This window comes from Amblyraja radiata, chromosome 10 (assembly GCF_010909765.2).
Source record: "Amblyraja radiata isolate CabotCenter1 chromosome 10, sAmbRad1.1.pri, whole genome shotgun sequence".
NCBI classification, from domain to species: domain Eukaryota; kingdom Metazoa; phylum Chordata; class Chondrichthyes; order Rajiformes; family Rajidae; genus Amblyraja; species Amblyraja radiata.
The window spans coordinates 53590285-53608374 of NC_045965.1; the positions used below are offsets into that span (position 1 = coordinate 53590285).

The 18090-nt window shown below is 42.0% G+C and overlaps 1 protein-coding gene across 1 annotated transcript in view; it reads right to left on the reverse strand.

Moving 5' to 3' along the window:
• The window catches only part of plppr4 (phospholipid phosphatase related 4), a 64420-nt gene that overhangs the window by 15567 nt on the left and 30763 nt on the right, over window positions 1-18090 (reverse strand). Inside the window, exons 3-4 of the mRNA XM_033028882.1 lie at window positions 14046-14175; window positions 10078-10273 (exon numbers count right to left, since the gene is read on the reverse strand). Of these exons, the coding sequence (XP_032884773.1) occupies window positions 10078-10273; window positions 14046-14175 (326 nt within the window). The remainder of the gene's footprint in view (window positions 1-10077; window positions 10274-14045; window positions 14176-18090) is intronic.

Sequence of the window (18090 nt, forward strand, 5' to 3'; positions counted from 1 at the left end):
TCCTTGAGGTAGGGATGGAGCAAAGCCTGGCAAGTGATAAGTAGATACGCGTGAGGGAAAGGGGGGGGGGGGGGGGGGTGGTTGGGGTTTAATTTGCAGAAAGGTGGAGTAAGTGACAAAGGCTAGAGGTGAAAAGGGGGACATAAAGCCAATAGATAAGGAAACGGGGAGTGAAGTGTAATGCTGGAGGGAGGAAGTTGGATAGAAGGAGACAAGGGGTGGGTAAAAAGATGGAATAAAAGGGAAATATGGGACTCGGGGATGGGAGTTGAGTGTCCGGAGAAGGGTGGCTAGGGTGTTGGGAGAAATGTGTGTGCATTGGGTTGGGAGAGTCGAGGGAGGCATAAAACCATCAAACTCTCATTAAAGTTTATCTCATTCACTTAGGAAAGGAAACTTCAGGCAGCAGCAATGTGGTTGACTCCTAACTGCCTGAAATGTTCTTGCAAATTAAAGTGAAATTACTGTTGGATTACAAATGCTGACATTAAAAGTGTTGTTCACATCCCATGAATGAATTCTGGATTAGGAAACCTGCACTGAGACAGTCATCTCCTGACTCTACAAATCCATTCCACCATCTACAAATCAGGAGTGTACTAGAATATCCTCCATTTGGATGGCTGAGCACATCTACAATATCTAGTCTGTGTGGCTGCCACACATTTACTGCCCCAAATATCCACACTGTATAATACAGTCTTAGTCACAGTGTCTAGTTGAGTCTTGCAGAGTGTACCATCTATAAAATAGAAACAACTCACAATAACTTGTCAAGAACACAACAGACAAGAAATTTAGGAACAGATTAATGCAACTTGTAAGTTGCACACCATCCTGATTTGGATATATTTGTGTTCCATCAACATTACTCTGCCCAAATCCTGGAACTCCTTCACCAATAGTTGCATGGGAATGCCATCACTGCAAGGAGTGCATCAGAACAAGGCGGCAGTTCACCAGCATATTCCCAAGGGGCATTAAGAAAGGACAATAAATACTGCCTTTGGATGAGACCACATTGGCCAGGAGCCTGTGGGAATTCTCTGCTTTATTACAAATTTTAGTTTAGTTTAGTTTAGAGATAGAGCACGGAAACAGGCCCTTCAGGCCACTGAGTCTGTGCCGACCAGCGATCATCCTGTACACTAGCACTATCTTACAGGCTAGGGACAATTTACAATTTATAGAAGAAAATTAACCTGCAAACCTGTACATCGTTGGAATGTGGGAGGAAACCGGCGGACCCAGAGAAAACCCACACGGGCACAGGGAGAATGTACTAACTCCACACAGACAGCACACGTAGTCAGGATCGAACTTGGATCTCTGGAGCTGTAACGCAGCAACACTACCGCTGTGCCACCGTGCCACCCTGGTGCAATGGAATCCTTTCAATCTAATTAAGATGACAGAAGAAACCTTACCCAGAATGTAGCATCTCTGATAGTACTCTCTTCCCTGCACAATCTATGTGTTTGACCTTACAATCATTTGGTAAGAGTACAACGACTGAGCCATTGGCTGTGGAAGCACATATGCCCAATATTCACCTATCCTGGCAGCCTTCCCCACATGAACACTCCATCCAATGGTATCCAGCTTTGCATCACATAATATTTATGCAACCATGCTCATCTCTAGTGCATACAATTCAATATCCATATTCTTTTATATAGGGGCACCCTAGCCTGTTTTCATTGACTTAAATAAATCCAAATTTAAAAAGTGGAATATGTCATAACAGTGTACATTTGTGTCTTAAAAAGAACTTCCTCAGAGAAGTCCAGTCAAAAGCAAAATCAGAAGTAATTCAAACTAAACGTACAAAGCTAACGAATTATCAGTGTTTTTCTGGTACCCAGACTATCGCACAAACCAGCCTCCCTTCCATTGGCTCCATCTGCATCTCACACTGCCTCGGCAGGGCCACTTCCTCTTCTCCCTTCACCCATCAGAGCTAGATAGGGCTCTTGAAGAGCTCCTTCTACCATTGTACAGGCCTCCACTGAAGGCAGTGGAGGCCAATTCTCTGGATGCTTTCAAGAGAGTGTTAGATAGTTCTTAAAGATAGTGGAGTCGGGATATGGGGAGAAGGCAGGAACGGGGTACTGATTGGGGATGATCAGCCATGATCACATTGAATGGCGGTGCTGGCTTGAAGGGCCGAATGGCCTACTCCTGCACCTATTGTCTATTGTCCATGCCTTAAACACTGAAGGTTTATTGTGTTTATTTGTTTCATTTGAATTATTTCAGATTTTGCTTCTGACCGGAGTTCTCTGAGGATAGGGCAAGTAGAAAAGACAACATATGTGGCATATTTGGATTTACAGAAGGCTTTTGATAAGAATCTGTACAGGAGATTGGGCAGCAAGGTTAGAGCACAAGAGCGGGGGGCAATAGACTGGCATAGAGCGAGAATTGGTTACCTGACAGAAAAACATAGTGGAAGTAAACAGATATTTCTTAGTTTGGCAGGCCATGACCTCTGGGGTAATTAGATATCAATGCTTGGGCTCCACCTAATAACAATTTTACAACTTATATCAACGATTTGGCTGTGGGGACCAAATAAAATATTTCCAATTTTGCTGATGGAACAAAACTATGCCTCGATGACTCTAAGTGGAGTTGTGAGTAGAACAAAGGATGCAAAGAACTGGCAGGGGATATATAAAAGCTGAAGTGAGTGGGCAAAAGCATGCCAGATGCTACATAATATGGACAAATATGAAGTTACCCACTGTGATAGAGAAGTAAGGGGGAGACTAAATGAGGATGTTGATGTTCAAAGATACCAAGCCTCCTTGTATACAAATCACTCACATTGAAGTGTTACAAGCACCGGTAATTAGGGTGGCCAGTGATATGTTGTTCTTTATTATGCAAATGTTTGAATGCAGGAGTAAAGGTGCTCGGTGAAAACTTGATGGAATACGATGAACATTTTTGGTCTCCTTCTCTAAATAAACATAGAAGTGAGGGTAGATTCAGTAGGCAGACAAAAATGCTGGAGAAACTCAGTGGGTGAGGCAGCATCTATGGAGCGAAGGAAATAAGCGACGTTTCTGGTCGAGACCCTTCTTCAGACTGATGTGGGGGTGGAGGGGGGCGGGAAGAAGAAAGGAAGAGGCAAAGACAGGGAGATCTGGGAAGGGGAGGAGAAAGCAGGGACTACCTGAAATTGGAGAAGTCAATGTTCATACCACTGGGGTGTAAACTGCCCAAGCGAAATATGAGGTGCTGCTCCTCCAATTTACGCCTCCATGGAGGAGGCCCAGGACAGTAAGGTCGGATTCGGAATGGGAGGGGGAGTTGAGGTGCTGAGCCACCGGGAGATCAGGTTGGTTATTGCGAACCAAGCGGAGGTGTTGGGCGATGTGATCGCCAAGCCTACGCTTGGTATCACCGATGTAGAGCAGCTGACATCTAGAGCAGCGGATGCAATAGATGAGGTTGGAGAAGGTGCAGCACCCGGAAAGATTGGTTGGGTCCATGAATGGAGTCAAGGAGCAAGGTAAAGCGATAAGTATAGCATTTCATGCGGTTGCAAGGGAAAGTGCCAGGAGAGGGGGTGGTTTGGATGGGAAGGGACGAATTGACCAGGGTGTTATGGAGGGAGCGGTCTCTGCGGGAAGCAGACAGGGGGGGGGGGGAAGATGTGGCCATTGGTGGGATCCCATTGGAGGTGGCGAAAATGTTGGAGGATTATTTGTTGTATGTGACGGCTGGTAGGGTGGAAGGTGAGGACAAGGGGGGCTCTGCCCTTGTTATGAGTGGGGGGGGGGAATGGGGAGTGAGAGCAGAGTTACGGGGTATAGAAGAGACCCTGGTGAGAGCCTCATCTATAGTAGAAGAGGGGAACCCCCGTTCCCTGAAGAATGAGGACATCTCCGATGCCCTGGTTTGAAGCACCTCATCCTGGGTGCAGATGCGGTTTAGACGGAGGAATTGAGTAGGGGATGGAGTCCTTACAGGAAGCAGGGTGGGAAGAAGTGTAGTCCAGATAGCCAAGGGTCAGTGGATATATAGTGGCGGTCAGTAGTCCATCACCTGCGATGGAGATAGTGAGGTGTAGAAATGGTAGGGAAATGTTGGAAATGGTCCAGGTGTATTTGAGTGCCGGATGGAAGTTAGTGGTGAAATGGATGAAGTCAGTGAGTTGTGTATGGGTGCAGGACATAGATTCAGTGGACTAGTTAATGGCCTGATGAGTTTGCCGTATGAGGAGCAATTCAATAGGTCCAAGTTCTCTAGAATTTAGAGAAATGAGATGAGATGGCGGACATGGTGGGGCGAAGGGCCTGTTCCTACGCTATACTGTTTTATGTTTTGCATTGAAGCTGATGAAATCCACGTAGGCCTTAAAGTAGCAGAGAGGATGCTTCCCTGGTTACTGAATCTAAAACTAGAGGTCACAGGCTCAGAATAAGTATGCACTGAGATGAGGAGAGGTTTCTTCACTTTGGATCTTTGGAAATCTCTACCTGGATGTTGATAAACACCAGCCATTGAGTTCATTCAAAACTACCACTGATAGATATTTGGGGATTTTGGGAATCAAGAGATACAGGGATAACGCAAGGAAGATGGTGTCAAGGTACAAGATCAACCATAATAAACAGCAGAGCAACGCATAGGAAGGAACTGGGAATAGGTGATGTTTCGGGTTGAAACCCTTGTTCAGACTGCGAGTCAGGGTAAAGGGAAATGAGAGATAAAGAAGGCAAATAGCACAAAATAATGAAAAATATGCAAAAAACAATGATTATCAAGGAAAGGTGGAGCCCACAATGGCCCATTGTTGGCGGTGGGGTAGGTGATAATGAGTTATACAGACAATGAAACTCAACAGGGTGACAGTGAAACTAGTACGACAACTAGGGTGAGGGAGGGACGGAGAGAGAGGAGATGAAAGGGTTACTTGACGTTAGAGAAATCAATATTCATACTGCTGGGTTGTAAGCTGTCCCTCCAATTTGTGTTTGGCCTCACTCTGACAATGGAGGAGGCCCAAGACAGAAAGGTCAGTATGGTAATGGGAATGGGAGTTAAAATGGTTAGCAAATGGGAGACATAGCAGACTGAGTGCAACTGTTCAGCAAAACAAGTCACCTCATTGATGTAAAAGAGGCCACATTGGGAGCAATGAATGCAATAGATGTGATTAAAGGAAGTGCATGCGAACACCTGCCTTACCTGAAAATGCTTCTGGGTCCCTTGGTGGATGTGAGGGAGGAGGTAAAGGGACAGATATTACATCTCTTACGGTGACTGGGGAAAGTGCCGGGGGTGCAGGGTTTCGGTGGGAAGGGATGAGTGAACTAAAAAGTTGCAGAGCAATATTATTGAGATGAGATAAGGGTTGCTGCAATTTTATATTAGGCCAGTTTATCTCATGTTACAACTACCAGCTGCTGGATCAGAGAAAAATCATTATTATGTTGTCATGCTGGAAAGGGAACAGAGAAGATTTACGAGGTGTTGCCAGGACTGGAGGGTCTGAGCTCTAGGGAGAGGTTGAGTCGGCTGGGACTCTATTCCCTTAAGCGCATGAGAATAAGGGGTGATCTTATTGAAGTGTATAAAATCATGAAAGGAATAGATCGGGGAGATGCACAGCATATCTTGCCCAGAGTAGATGAATCGAGGACCAGAGGACATAGGTTTAAGGTAAAGGGGAAAAGATTTAATAGGAATCTGAGGGGTAACATTTTGCACACAAAGGGTATGGAACAAGCTGCCAGAGGAGGTAGCTGAGGCTGGGACTAGCACAACGTTTAAGAAACGGTTAGACAGGTACATGGATAGGACAGGTTTGGAGGGATATGGACCAAATGCGGGCAGGTGGGACTAGTGTAGCTGGGACATGTTGGCCGATGTAGGCAAGTTGGGCTGAAGGGCCTGTTTCCACACTGTATCACAAAATATCCACAAAATACTTCATAAAATATTTCTGTATCAGTGAAAGTGAATAAATTTGCACTTTGAAGGAAGAGTCGTGATTTATTTGCCACAACACCACCGTAGTAGGCCGGATATCTAATAATGATGAGACAGAGTAAAGGAAAGAGATTGAGAACGTCGTAACCTGGTTCAAAGACAACAACCGTTCCCTCAATATCAGCAAGATTGACCCCAGGAAGTGAAGCAGCACACTTACACTGATGGTGCCAAAGTAGAGATGGTCGAAGGCTTCAAGTTCAGTATCAATATCACCAGTAATTTGTCCTGGACCACCTACAATGAAGCAATAACCAAGAAAGGACACCAACACCTCTACTACCTTAGGCTTAGGAGGTTCAGCATGTCCCCAACAACCCTCGCCAACTTATTATACAGATGTGCCGTAGAAAGCATTTTATTGCGATGCATCACAGCCTAGTTTGAGAACAGCTCTGTCCAAGACTACAAGAAATTGCAGAGAGTTGTGGATGTAGCCCCGACATCATGCAAACCAACATCCCTTCTATAGACTCAATCTAAACTTCATGCTGCCCAGGCAAGGTCACCAGCATAATCAAGGACCAGTCTCTCCTTCCTCACCCTGTTCATTAGAAGTATGAAAATGTATACCTCCAGATTCACGGACAGTTTCCTCCCAGCTGTTATCATGAAACTGAACCATCCTCTCACCAGCTAGACTGCAGTCCTGACCTTCCATCTGCCTCGTTGGAGACCTTTGAACTATCTTTAACCAGACCTTATCTTGCACTAAATGATATACCCTTTATCCAGTATCTGTACACTGTGGACGACCTGATTGTATAGTCTTTTCATTGACAGGATAGCACTTAATAAAAAAAGCTTTTCACACGTGTCAATAATATTAAACTGAAATTATTTCCAAGTTCTTCTCCCTCCAAATTTTCAACATCCTTAGAGTCTATCGGTTGTTTTCTGTCTCTGTTCCAACTGATACAACTCACACCCATGTCCCTTTAATGGCCATGAAATCAGTGTCTGCATGATTTTCCTACTAAACGTTGCAATTACTTAAAATGTATACTTTCTTTGATTTTCCTGTGCTTCATCTAATCTGTGATTTTAGTGAATTTGCTTAGTGACTATTTTTCCAAATTGCTTTGAATGATTGCAATATTGAAGAAGCCACAATGGTTTAGTTTAGTTTAGTGATACAGCGCGGAAACAGGCCCTTCGGCCCACCGAGTCCGTGCCGACCAGCAATCACCCTGTACATTAGCACTATCCTAGGGACAATTTACCATGTTACCAAGGTAATTAGTCCTCAAACCCAGATGTCTTTTGAGGGTGGGAGGAAACCGAGCTCCTGGAGAAAACCCACGCAGGTCACGGGGAGAATGTACATACTCCATACAGACAGCACCCATAGTCAGGATCGAACCTGGCACTCTGGTGTTGGAAGGCAGTATATCTACCGCTGTGCCATCATGCTGCCCCAAGGTGTAGGTTATTGTTGAAATAGCTTGATGGCAGGAACAAATTGAATAAATATGGTGAGCAGTTCCCTCCAGACAGCAACAGCCATGTCCTATTGCTAATTACAGAGTATCTTCCAATACAACAGCATGACATTTCATTTCCTAGATTAGTATGCCAATCTGTTCTCTTCCTGTGCATAGAATGCAGGCTGAATCTGTCTTCACTTTATTTTTAAAAGATACAAAAATAAAAAGAATTACAACACAATAAACAAATGGTGATTCTTGGTGTTCTTCACTAAGTTTCACTCATTGTGGGCTCCACGTTTCTTTGATCAACGTTGCTTTGCACATATCTTTCATTCATTATTCTATGTGCCATCTATATCTCTCGCTTCCCTCTCCTGACTCTCAGTCTGAAGAAGGGTCTTGACCCAAAGACATCACATATTCCTTTTCTCCAGAGACACTGCCTGACCCATCGTGCTGCTTCAGCTTTTTGTGTCTATTAATGGAAACAAATTTCAGTTGCTTTCTGGATTTTAATTAAGATTGGCCTGGTCAGGTCATGGATGTTCGGCGTCAAACCAGGAATCTGCTCAGATTCTGCCACCCTCCAACTATAATGTCGCCACTCACTGCTCAGAAACCACGGATTTCTGGTCGTGCCATGTCTCTGTAATATTTCAGATTTGCAACCTGCTTTTTATGATGGCAAATGTTAGGGGACATTGAGCCAGAACAGTGTGCACTCTCTGAGCCAGGAGTTTTCCTCCACAGGTTCAGTTGGCGCCTAATATAGTTGAGATGTACTAGCCTCCAGACAGCGGAGGGAATGCCAACTTTCTGTCTTACCTCTCTCTAACCTGGGGACATTGGAACCCACCGTTGCACTTACAAATGGTTCATGAGCTGAGATTGCTCAATTCACCATTGGCTGGTGATAGAATCAAATCATCTGGGTTACCATTGAATAAACTTGCATGACTATTAATACAAATTATTATCAATTGAGGACAAACAAGTGCAGCAGGATTGGGTAAACAATTTGGAGTAATTGATTAATTTGCTGATCCTTGGATTTCAAGGACTACGTTAAGACTATCTTTAATCGGAATTCACTGGACTATTTTGCCCTAAACATTATTCCCTTTATCATGTATCTGTGGATGGCTCGATTGTAATCATGTATTGTCGTTCCACTGACATGTCAGCACGTAACAAGGGCTTTTCACTGTACCTCGGTACACGTGACAATAAACTAAACAAATCAAATAAACTAACTAATCATAAGAGTAACTTGCTGCCATCCAATGCAGCAAAAACCTATGCACTGGCTCTGTAGTGGAAATAACGTTCTTCCAGTCTCCTCACTGGATAAATTAGTAGCATCATTTATGTCGATTTACCTCAGTGACGTGGATTCGGGGTAGAATTAAAAAAATTAACTGGCCAACAATTTCAGACAGTCAAATACTATTTTTTTTTAGTTTTAGTTTAATTTCACTGTACCGAGGTAAATGGTAGCTCAGGACTGCTCTATAGAGGTTAATAGGATGGTTCAGTTGCCTAATGTTGCAGAGATTGGCATGGTAGTGACTTGCAACAAAGCAGAAGCCCTGCCCTGGAGGAGGAAGAACATTCAGTCTCCAGACTCGACATCCTGAATGTGGCATGCAGGCAGACAGACACTCAGAAACAAAACTTCATCAGTAATAACAGCTGTAATGCCAATTGATTACAACGTGGCCACCAGAAATAATGCCAGACACATCATGTTTTACGCAGGGGTTACGTTCCTGAAAAGCAGCACGTAATTTAAAAAAAAGCATAAATTCCTAAGATCATAAGTGGTAGGAGCAGAATTAGGCCATTCGGCCCATCAAGTTTACTCCACTATTCAATCCTGGCTGATCCATCTCTCCCTCCTAACCCCATTCTCCTGCCTTCTCCCCATAACCTCTGAAACCCGTGCTAACCAAGAATCTATCTATCTCTGTCGTAAACAGACGTACATTTGAGCAAGTTATTTCAAAAATGCAGTGTGTAAATTTGGTTTCAGAACAAATTATTTGTTTTAAAAAGCATAAATCAAACATGTTACAGGTGCCGTTACTTTTATCTGATTACTGACTAAAAGGGTTGATTGCATTCGACCAATTATACAGTTTCACATTGAGAAATGAATGTATATCGTTGCAATAAAATCATAATTTTCTTTAGTACTTGTGTTTGTAATTGTTAACATTACTCAGCTCCAGATTTAATGTACTCTGGGAATCCACATTGGCTACCACTGCTACTGATTTTGGAGCAGTCCAGACTAATGAAAATCTTCTGTTGGCGTTCTGGACAAGTCCCCAGAAGACAAAATACAACTTGACTTGAATATTGCTAATCGAAATAGAACTATTGAAACAGAACAGTGGAGAATTTCTCATTACACTCACAATGTTCTCCTGAGGGGTGGTTGAGCTGGTTTCCATTATAGAAATCCCAGCAATTAACTTATCTGAGCATGCTTTAAGATTTTAATAAGTACGAGGCGAAGGGTGATTTCTTTATCTGCATCATTTTTGAAATGATGCAAACCACTGGCGCACATTCTCAAATCAAGCACAGAAGAAAATAAGCAGCTTTTTGACAGATTAAGTGAAATATAAAGTCTAACCTGCCAGCGTTAATGATAGAAGGATCAGGTCCTGTGCAGATGTCTTCCACAACATATGGATTTTCTTCACAGGTGGTATTTAGCGATGTATAATTAGGCTTACACACTGTAAGAAAATATGGGGCATGGTACCCTGTTGATAGCTGAATAATGTCGGTGATGAGAGCAGTGGCACAAAGGCCAAATACATGAACTCCTGGAACACACGAGAGAAATCAACAATAATTAGCATGAGCATTTTTATCTCCAGTTGCTAATTCAAGGTTCTTAAGGTACATGAGTCTTTATCCCAAACAGCAGTAAATTAATGCCAAAAATATAAAAGTGACAGAAATACCAGGAGGGAACATCATTAACCCAATGACTCCATCAGAGAGAATTTAACAGCTGATAATTCATGATGCAAAATACAATGTATATTTCCACCAATATAATTTTACTAATGTATTTTTGTGTTAAGGTTAAAGTTTTCCCTAAGATCCTTCTTACTAAAAATATATTTCCACCAATATAATTTCACTGAATTATTTTTGCATCAAGATTAACAAATTTTCTCCTAAGAGAGTGACAGATCTTCTTATTAAAAATAAGAATTGAAATTGTGCCATTCCATGAACTCAGCAAAATAACTTAAGCTATATTACACACAATGGAAACAAATAGTTAAAATGCTTATTGACCACATCTATATTTTTTCTGGGTTTCTTTTGCATTCCGAATTTCAGCAAAAATAATGTTTATCAAGATGGGGCAATAAAATCAAGAGAAAGGGCCCCGACCCGAAATGTCACCAAATGCTACCTGACCCGCTGAGTTTCGCCAGCAGTTTATTTGTGTGTGTTTTTTTTAAGGAAAATCCCAGGATACCTTGAGATCTGGCCAAGTAAACTGATTAAAACTGAAAGCTAGAAAAGTCTGAAAAGCAAAATTGTTTTCAATGTTTCCATTAATAGACCAGGCATAAAAAAAAACCTTGCTGTTGCTGGGATAGTGTTTAAGCTTGATAGTAATCCCAATGATAAGAGTAATGGGCACAAATTGCCTTAATAGAAAAACCATGTTGACTCCTGCTTTTTTTTGTTGCACATTTAGAGTACCATGCTTTTCACCATTATGATAATTCAACCATTAAATCTGTCATCATGGCATGAAAACAGACACACCTTACACAGACTTGATCAGCACATACATGGTCCTTTACTCAAGGTGTCTAAGGTAAGGTTGGTAAGACAATGAGTGATGGTGGAATGATAGCCAGTTACCTAGTTTCAGGATTTGGCCCGATATGGTAAATCCTATCCAAGGAACCCAGCTGAAATGTTGACATTCTCTGCTGTATATTAAAATGTTATTAAGTACGAGCAACCAAGGACAAAGTTCTCCTTCGTGTTACCAATATTATCTTATAACACTGATACACTCAAATTCACTAATAAAACCTTATAGACATTCATTTTAAACAATAGACAATAGACAATAGGTGCAGGAGTGGGCCATTCGGCCCTTCGAGCCAGCACCGCCATTCCATATGATCATAACTGATCATCCCCAAACAAATTATTTTCTGCCCTTATCACAAATTCTTTACATGTTGCTGTTTGACAGAACTGGTGCCTTCTTAGGCATCGATCAGATTTAAACATCTAATTAAGATTGTCCAACAAGAAGATAGACACAAAAAGCTGGAGTGACTCAGCAGGTTCAATGGTCCTTTATTGACACGTGCATCGAGGAACAGTTTGATTTAGCACACTGTCATACCAAAAAAACAACAAGATACAAAACCCCATAAAGATTCAACATAAAGAGCCACCACAGCAGTGTGTGAGAATCTCCAGGAAACACAGCATAAGCGGAGACCCACAGCCATCAGTTCAATGTCTGTGCCACATACACGTTCCTTCACCGTGATGTGACCAGAGTTATACCGACCGCTGTCACTCTCCCTGCAGTCCTTGTCCGCCCGAGCAGTCAGAAAGCCGTCCACACTCGCACCAGACTTCATGACGCGATGTCCCTGCAAACACCGAGATCACGGCACTCCCTCCGAGTCCCTGCCAACGCAGGCAGCACGTCCATCTTGTTTTTCGGCGACCTCACATTCCCCACTGCGATGGTAACTTTTACCTTCTTCTTCCTCCTTTTCTCCCGCGGTCGGGGCGATCGAAACATCCGCAGTCAGGGCGATCAAAGCTCCTGCAGTCGGCGGTCGAAGCCACCGCAACGGGGTTATCGAGCCTACCGCGATCGGGATGGTCGAAGCTCCTGGGGTTGGACCTCCCGAAGCCAATCCCTAATAAATGGACCGCCAGCTTCACGATGTTAAGGCCGCAGTGCGGACGGAGATACGATACGGAAAAAGTTGCATCGAGGGAATAGATGTAAAAAAACAACAAAAGAAGAAAGGGACAAGACAGGCTGCTGGTGAGGCTACCACGTATAGCGCCACCCAGTGGTCAATGTGCGGCGCCAGGTCAGGCAGCATCTCTGGAGAAAAGGGATTTGTGACATTTCGGGTCGAGACCCTTCTTCAGACCGAGAGTCAGGGGAGAGGGAAACTAGAGGTATCGACAGCTATGAAGAACAAAAGAAAGATGCCAAAACAAGATTTTAATTTGGAACAGTTTTAACACAATGCACTGGAATTCAATTATGTCATGGTAACTGACATCGTATTTAAATGTATCACGTGTTAATATGTCGGAAAGATCAGAGGACAAATGTTGCCAGGATGTAAAGGAATGGCGGAATAAAACAAAGCGTTTATGTTCAGTGTCCCTGAAGTGTGTTTATTGTATTCAGACCACGGTGAGAATCTAACAGATGGAAAGGCAGATCTAAGGTAGCGAGTGCTATTCTCCTGCAAGGAAATCTACCTATGGTTATAGAGTTAGAGTTTCTTAAGCACTGAAGATTGATTATGAAAACACATGAATAGGAGCACCTGACTGAAATTCACAGAGTGTAATAGACATTTACAAATGGGTAGGGTCAGCTGGTCAGTTCATTGGAAGCCAATCATTTCCTGCGGTAAATGAGGCATGACCCATACTGCCCAAGCAACCCACTGCTATAATCCTCTGCGCAACTGGTCAAAGTTATTGAAATAACTAATTGAAAGCCTAGCAGCTATTTCTCAATGTCACTTATAATGAACAGTTGTGAGTTAGCTTTAAAACATAGCAGACTAGAAATTAGATCTCACCCTCTCTCTGTGCACTAATCCTGTGCTAAAATCCACTGAGCCCTTGCAAATATTCATGAATTTAGAAAAATTGTATGCCACAACTTTGCTAAGGCAGTTTGCATGTAGACATATATTTTATGATTGAAACTGCACATCTTCCATCTGGAGCTACTTGAAAAGTTCAGAGCTGTCACTTCACTAATTACAGATCACTGCGAAAAGCCTCAAACGTTAAGGTACTCCCACATGGCTGACACATAAGCTTCAATCTTTACTTTAAAGATACAACATGGAAACAGGCCCTTTGGCCCAACGAGTCCATGCCGACCAGCGATCACCTCATACACGAGTTCGATCCTGCACACTAGGGACAATTTTACAATTCCACCAAAGTCAATTAATCTACAAAGTGTGGGAGGAAACCGGAGCACCCAGAGAAAAACTAGAAAATGTCAGATGTGCTAACATGAATTGCACGTCGATATGCACAAGCTAATTTCCCTATGTGTGAAATTTTGCCTCAAAATGATTGGTTTTGTGCACAACTGGAAGGGCTCATGTTAATCCAATTTCGAGGCCAACACATCTAATTGTTAGCCAGATCCAAACATATTACTGCCTGTAGAGTTCGAATGCCTATGGAATACTTTCCTGGTCTGAATCAATCGGTGAATGCAAAGGATAACAGCGTTTCCGGTGCAGTGTGAATGTAACCAGGAATCCATATCTCGAACTTCAGTGATATTTGAGGCTCAATACTATAACCAGTGTTTGAACCCACCAACAAATCTCACAGCACGTCGAAGGAACGAGTTGAAGTTGCAGCCTCCAGCGTTAATGTTCGCTTCAGGTGCTATTCCATTTCTTCTTTTGGTCAGACAACAGTAAAGAATACCTTCACCCACCATAATCTGCAATGACAGGAAGGATCATTAGGCCTACTACATGTGTCAACAGTTAGCATGTTAAAATTAAAGATGCTTTCAAAACATTTCGTTTTAGTTTTAGAGATACAGCATGGAAACAGGCCCTTCGGCCCACCGAGTCCGCGCCGACCAGCTTTCCCCGCAAATTAACACTGTCTTACACACACTAGGAAGAATTTACACATACACCAAGCCAATTAACCTACATACCTGTACGTCTTACCATGCAGCCCCCTTTTGCCATAAGTTCTTACAACTAGGTTTTATTGTCATACTGTATGGAGAGAGTTTTACTCAACTTCATTTACACACATCCTTTCCTGTAAGATATGACTTTTCTCAGAATATTAGGCAATGTCAAATCGTACCACAAAACCATGTGTGAACCATATCCAACAGTATAAGCAGACCATTTAACTCCGGGATGAACTCAATGATAAACTTGTAGAAACAAGGAAGCACAGATACTAGTTTACATAAAGGACACAAGGTGCTGGAGTAACTCAGCGGCTCAGGCAGCATCTCTATATAACATGGATAGGTGAAGCTTCAGGTCGCGATTCTTCCTCAGACTGAAGAAGGGTCCCGACCTGGAACGTCACCTACATATGTTCTCCAGAGATGCTGCCTGACCCACCGAGTTCCTCTAGCACTTCATGTCCTTTGATGATTAACTTGCCCAGTGTTCTCATCCATGCATTTACAACTGAGATTGCTGATTCAGAGAGAGTTCCTTTTCTGATCTTTCACTCTTTAACTCCCGGTTTATTCCCTGATTATTCCTGTAGATAATCTCACTGATCCTCAAGAAACGGCAACTGCCGATGGACCAAATGTTCACTTTAAATCTGAGTTTGATAGATTATTGCTCACTAAATTTGTTCGGAGAAAAGGCAGATGCACAGAATTTGATCACATATTAGTCGTTATCTTATTGGGTCTGAAAATGTTTAAGGATTGAAGGATTGATTGATTGAAAACTGCAGCGTGTAAGCAGGCCCTTTGGCCCACCAAGTCCACACCGACCATTGATATCACCCATTCACAATAGTTCAATGTTATCCCACTTTCACATCCACTCCCGACACAGCTATTCTTCTTCCCAACTTCCCAGCACTGGTACAAGATTAAAACTTGATTTTAATCGTAATGATGTTCCTCACGTTTGCCATTCAACTCTTATCTTACATGTGTGCAATTTTCAACGGGATATAAAAGCAGAGAAATTAACAATTAGAGACTCAATTAGTTTATTAAAAGAGTGTTGACTTCATAGGAAGACGTTTGATTCACATATCTTGCATCTAGATATTTTGCCTAGGTTAAAGCAATTAAAACCTTCCCTCTGAAAAACTGAAGTGTAAAAAGTATAAACTAATTTGCAGCTTAAACCTATGGACAGTTTGATAGCATCACTGGCATCTTCTGATCATTTTTTTAATCTCAGGTTGCCAACATCTGCTGGATTTTGCTTTAGCATGTTGCTGATTGGTGCTGCCCAGTACTGCACTGATTGGTGCTGCCCAGTACTGCACTGATTGGTGCTGCCCAGTACTGCACTGATTGGTGTTGCCTAGTACTGCACTGATTGGTGCTGCCCAGTACTGCACAACAAAGATTCTGATTTGACATTGATATCCAGGAATGTCACTGGGAAATTAGGGAGAATTTTGTTATCTTGTAAAATTTGCCAGTGGTTAATAAAAGTAAGAAAAATGCCAATCATAACAGAGAAAGCTATACGAGGTATATTGAAGGAAAAAGCTACAATGGGCGGCATGGTGGCATAGCGGTGTAGCTGCTGCCTCACAACGCCAGAGACCCAGTTTCAATCCAGACTATGGGTGCTTGTCTATACGGAGTTTTTACGTTCTCTCCGTGACCTATGTGGGTTTGCTCCGATATCTTCGGTTTCCTCCCAAATTTCAAAGACTTACAGGTTTATAGGTTAATTGTGTAAATGTAAAATTGTCCCTAGTGTGTGTAGGGTAGTGTTAATGTGCGGGGATCGTTGGTCGGTGAGGATTAAATGGGCCGAAGGGCCTGTTTCCATGCTGTATCTCTAAACTAAACTACAAGGAGAGGAAAAGCAATTTTCTCATTATAATGACTGGTGGATAAAAGTACCTGTTACCTCATGAGGCAACACAAATAATTCATGTACAGTATCAATATTAATAATGGTCTTATAAAGCCTTCCTTACTAGTCACATACCCTGTCACATCCAGATTTTAGCATGTAATGCTGATTAATGTTTCTTTTGTCAACACCCAACAATATCATAAGATATGAGATATCACACAGAAATACAGTCCTCTCCAGCTGTACCACTAAGGTCTCCTACTTCTTGAGGAAGAGGTACATCCATTGGAAGTTCCCCAACTCCATGTTTAACCAATTTAAATTATCACTCTCAGGATCACATAAATGTTTGTCAGTAGATTTTCTACACAGGCAAAAGCAGTGAATGCTTCCCCTCACAGCCTAAAACTACCAATAGTCAAAATTGCTTAGTAATGTCACTGTTAGCCATGATTATTTTGACATTGCTGGCATGGAATTAGACTGAGCGGACAATATCATTACATGCCTCCTCCATAAACTCAACGCAGAGGTCAGGCAGTGCAAAAGCTCTCAAATTCTATCCCCTAAGGGTTAGAGGCACTCAAAGGGAATAAGTGCATTTCAGTATAAAGTAAATGCTTAGTATAAATTAAAGAGCACAATTCAACTATTTTCTAATGTTGAAACAGTAAGCTTAAGAATTCTTACCAAGAGCAGAATGTGGTGTTAGGAACATATGGAATGATGGACTTAAATAGCTTATTTACAGTTGATTAAATGCAGAGGGTTGACTGATTCCATTTCCATAAAATGTTCTGACTTACAATGCATGAATCTACCCATGTATAATTGAAATACTAACATGGACAATGACATTTATTTAACTCCACTCAAGTAAATTACCTTCGCTTGAGCTTTCCAATAGAAATTATCTAAAACGTTATTATTTAATAATAGCCAACTACCTGTCTGTTTTTTCGTCTTTTTTAAATTATTTTTAGTGCGGGGTTTTTTTAAAGTTTGTGTTAATGTTTTCTGGTTTGTTTTATGTGGGGGTGGAGGAGGGGATCGGGGGAAACTTTTTATTTCAGTCTCTCATCTTGCCGGAGATGCGATTGTTTTTCCGGTTGTACCTCCGGTTGTTCTGCGGCCTAACATCATGGAGCTGGAGGCCTTGCTCGGGACTGACTTTGAGCACCACCACGAGGCATGGACTTACCACCAGAGCTGAATGAAATTTTTTTTTTTCGCCTTCCATCACAGTGAGGAATGTGGAGGGGTCACTGTGGTGGATGTTTATGTTAAAATGTATTTTGTGTGTTCTGTTGCTTTTTATTTGTATGACTGACTTGGCAAATGAAATTCCTCATATGTTGCAAAACATACTTGGCTAATAAAGTATTATTGTGTTGTATTGTATTTATGTTTTATGGTTGAAGGTACTATAGAATAAGCTGTGCTTTAGCTTTAGGTTCTAACTCAAGGTTGGCATAGTTCCAGTTTAATAATGCTGATGTTCTTGCATTGGGAGGTTTAACTAAAGTTAATAAAATCAAAATCTACCTCACAATAATGAAGTTTAAAATACCGAAACATGGCTGTTTGCATCCTCAACTGCAGATTTAAATATAATCTAGATATAAGAGGATGTGATAATGAGTTATGAAGATTGGAAATATGAACATCACACACAGCTATTAATCACCATCTCTATGTTTCAACCACTTTGGCCATATAGGCTAGACCATGGAAGAATGGCATATTTCTTGTCCAGATGGATGTTAAGGAAACAGAGCGGTTTCAACAACAGTACATTAGACAATAGACAATAGGTG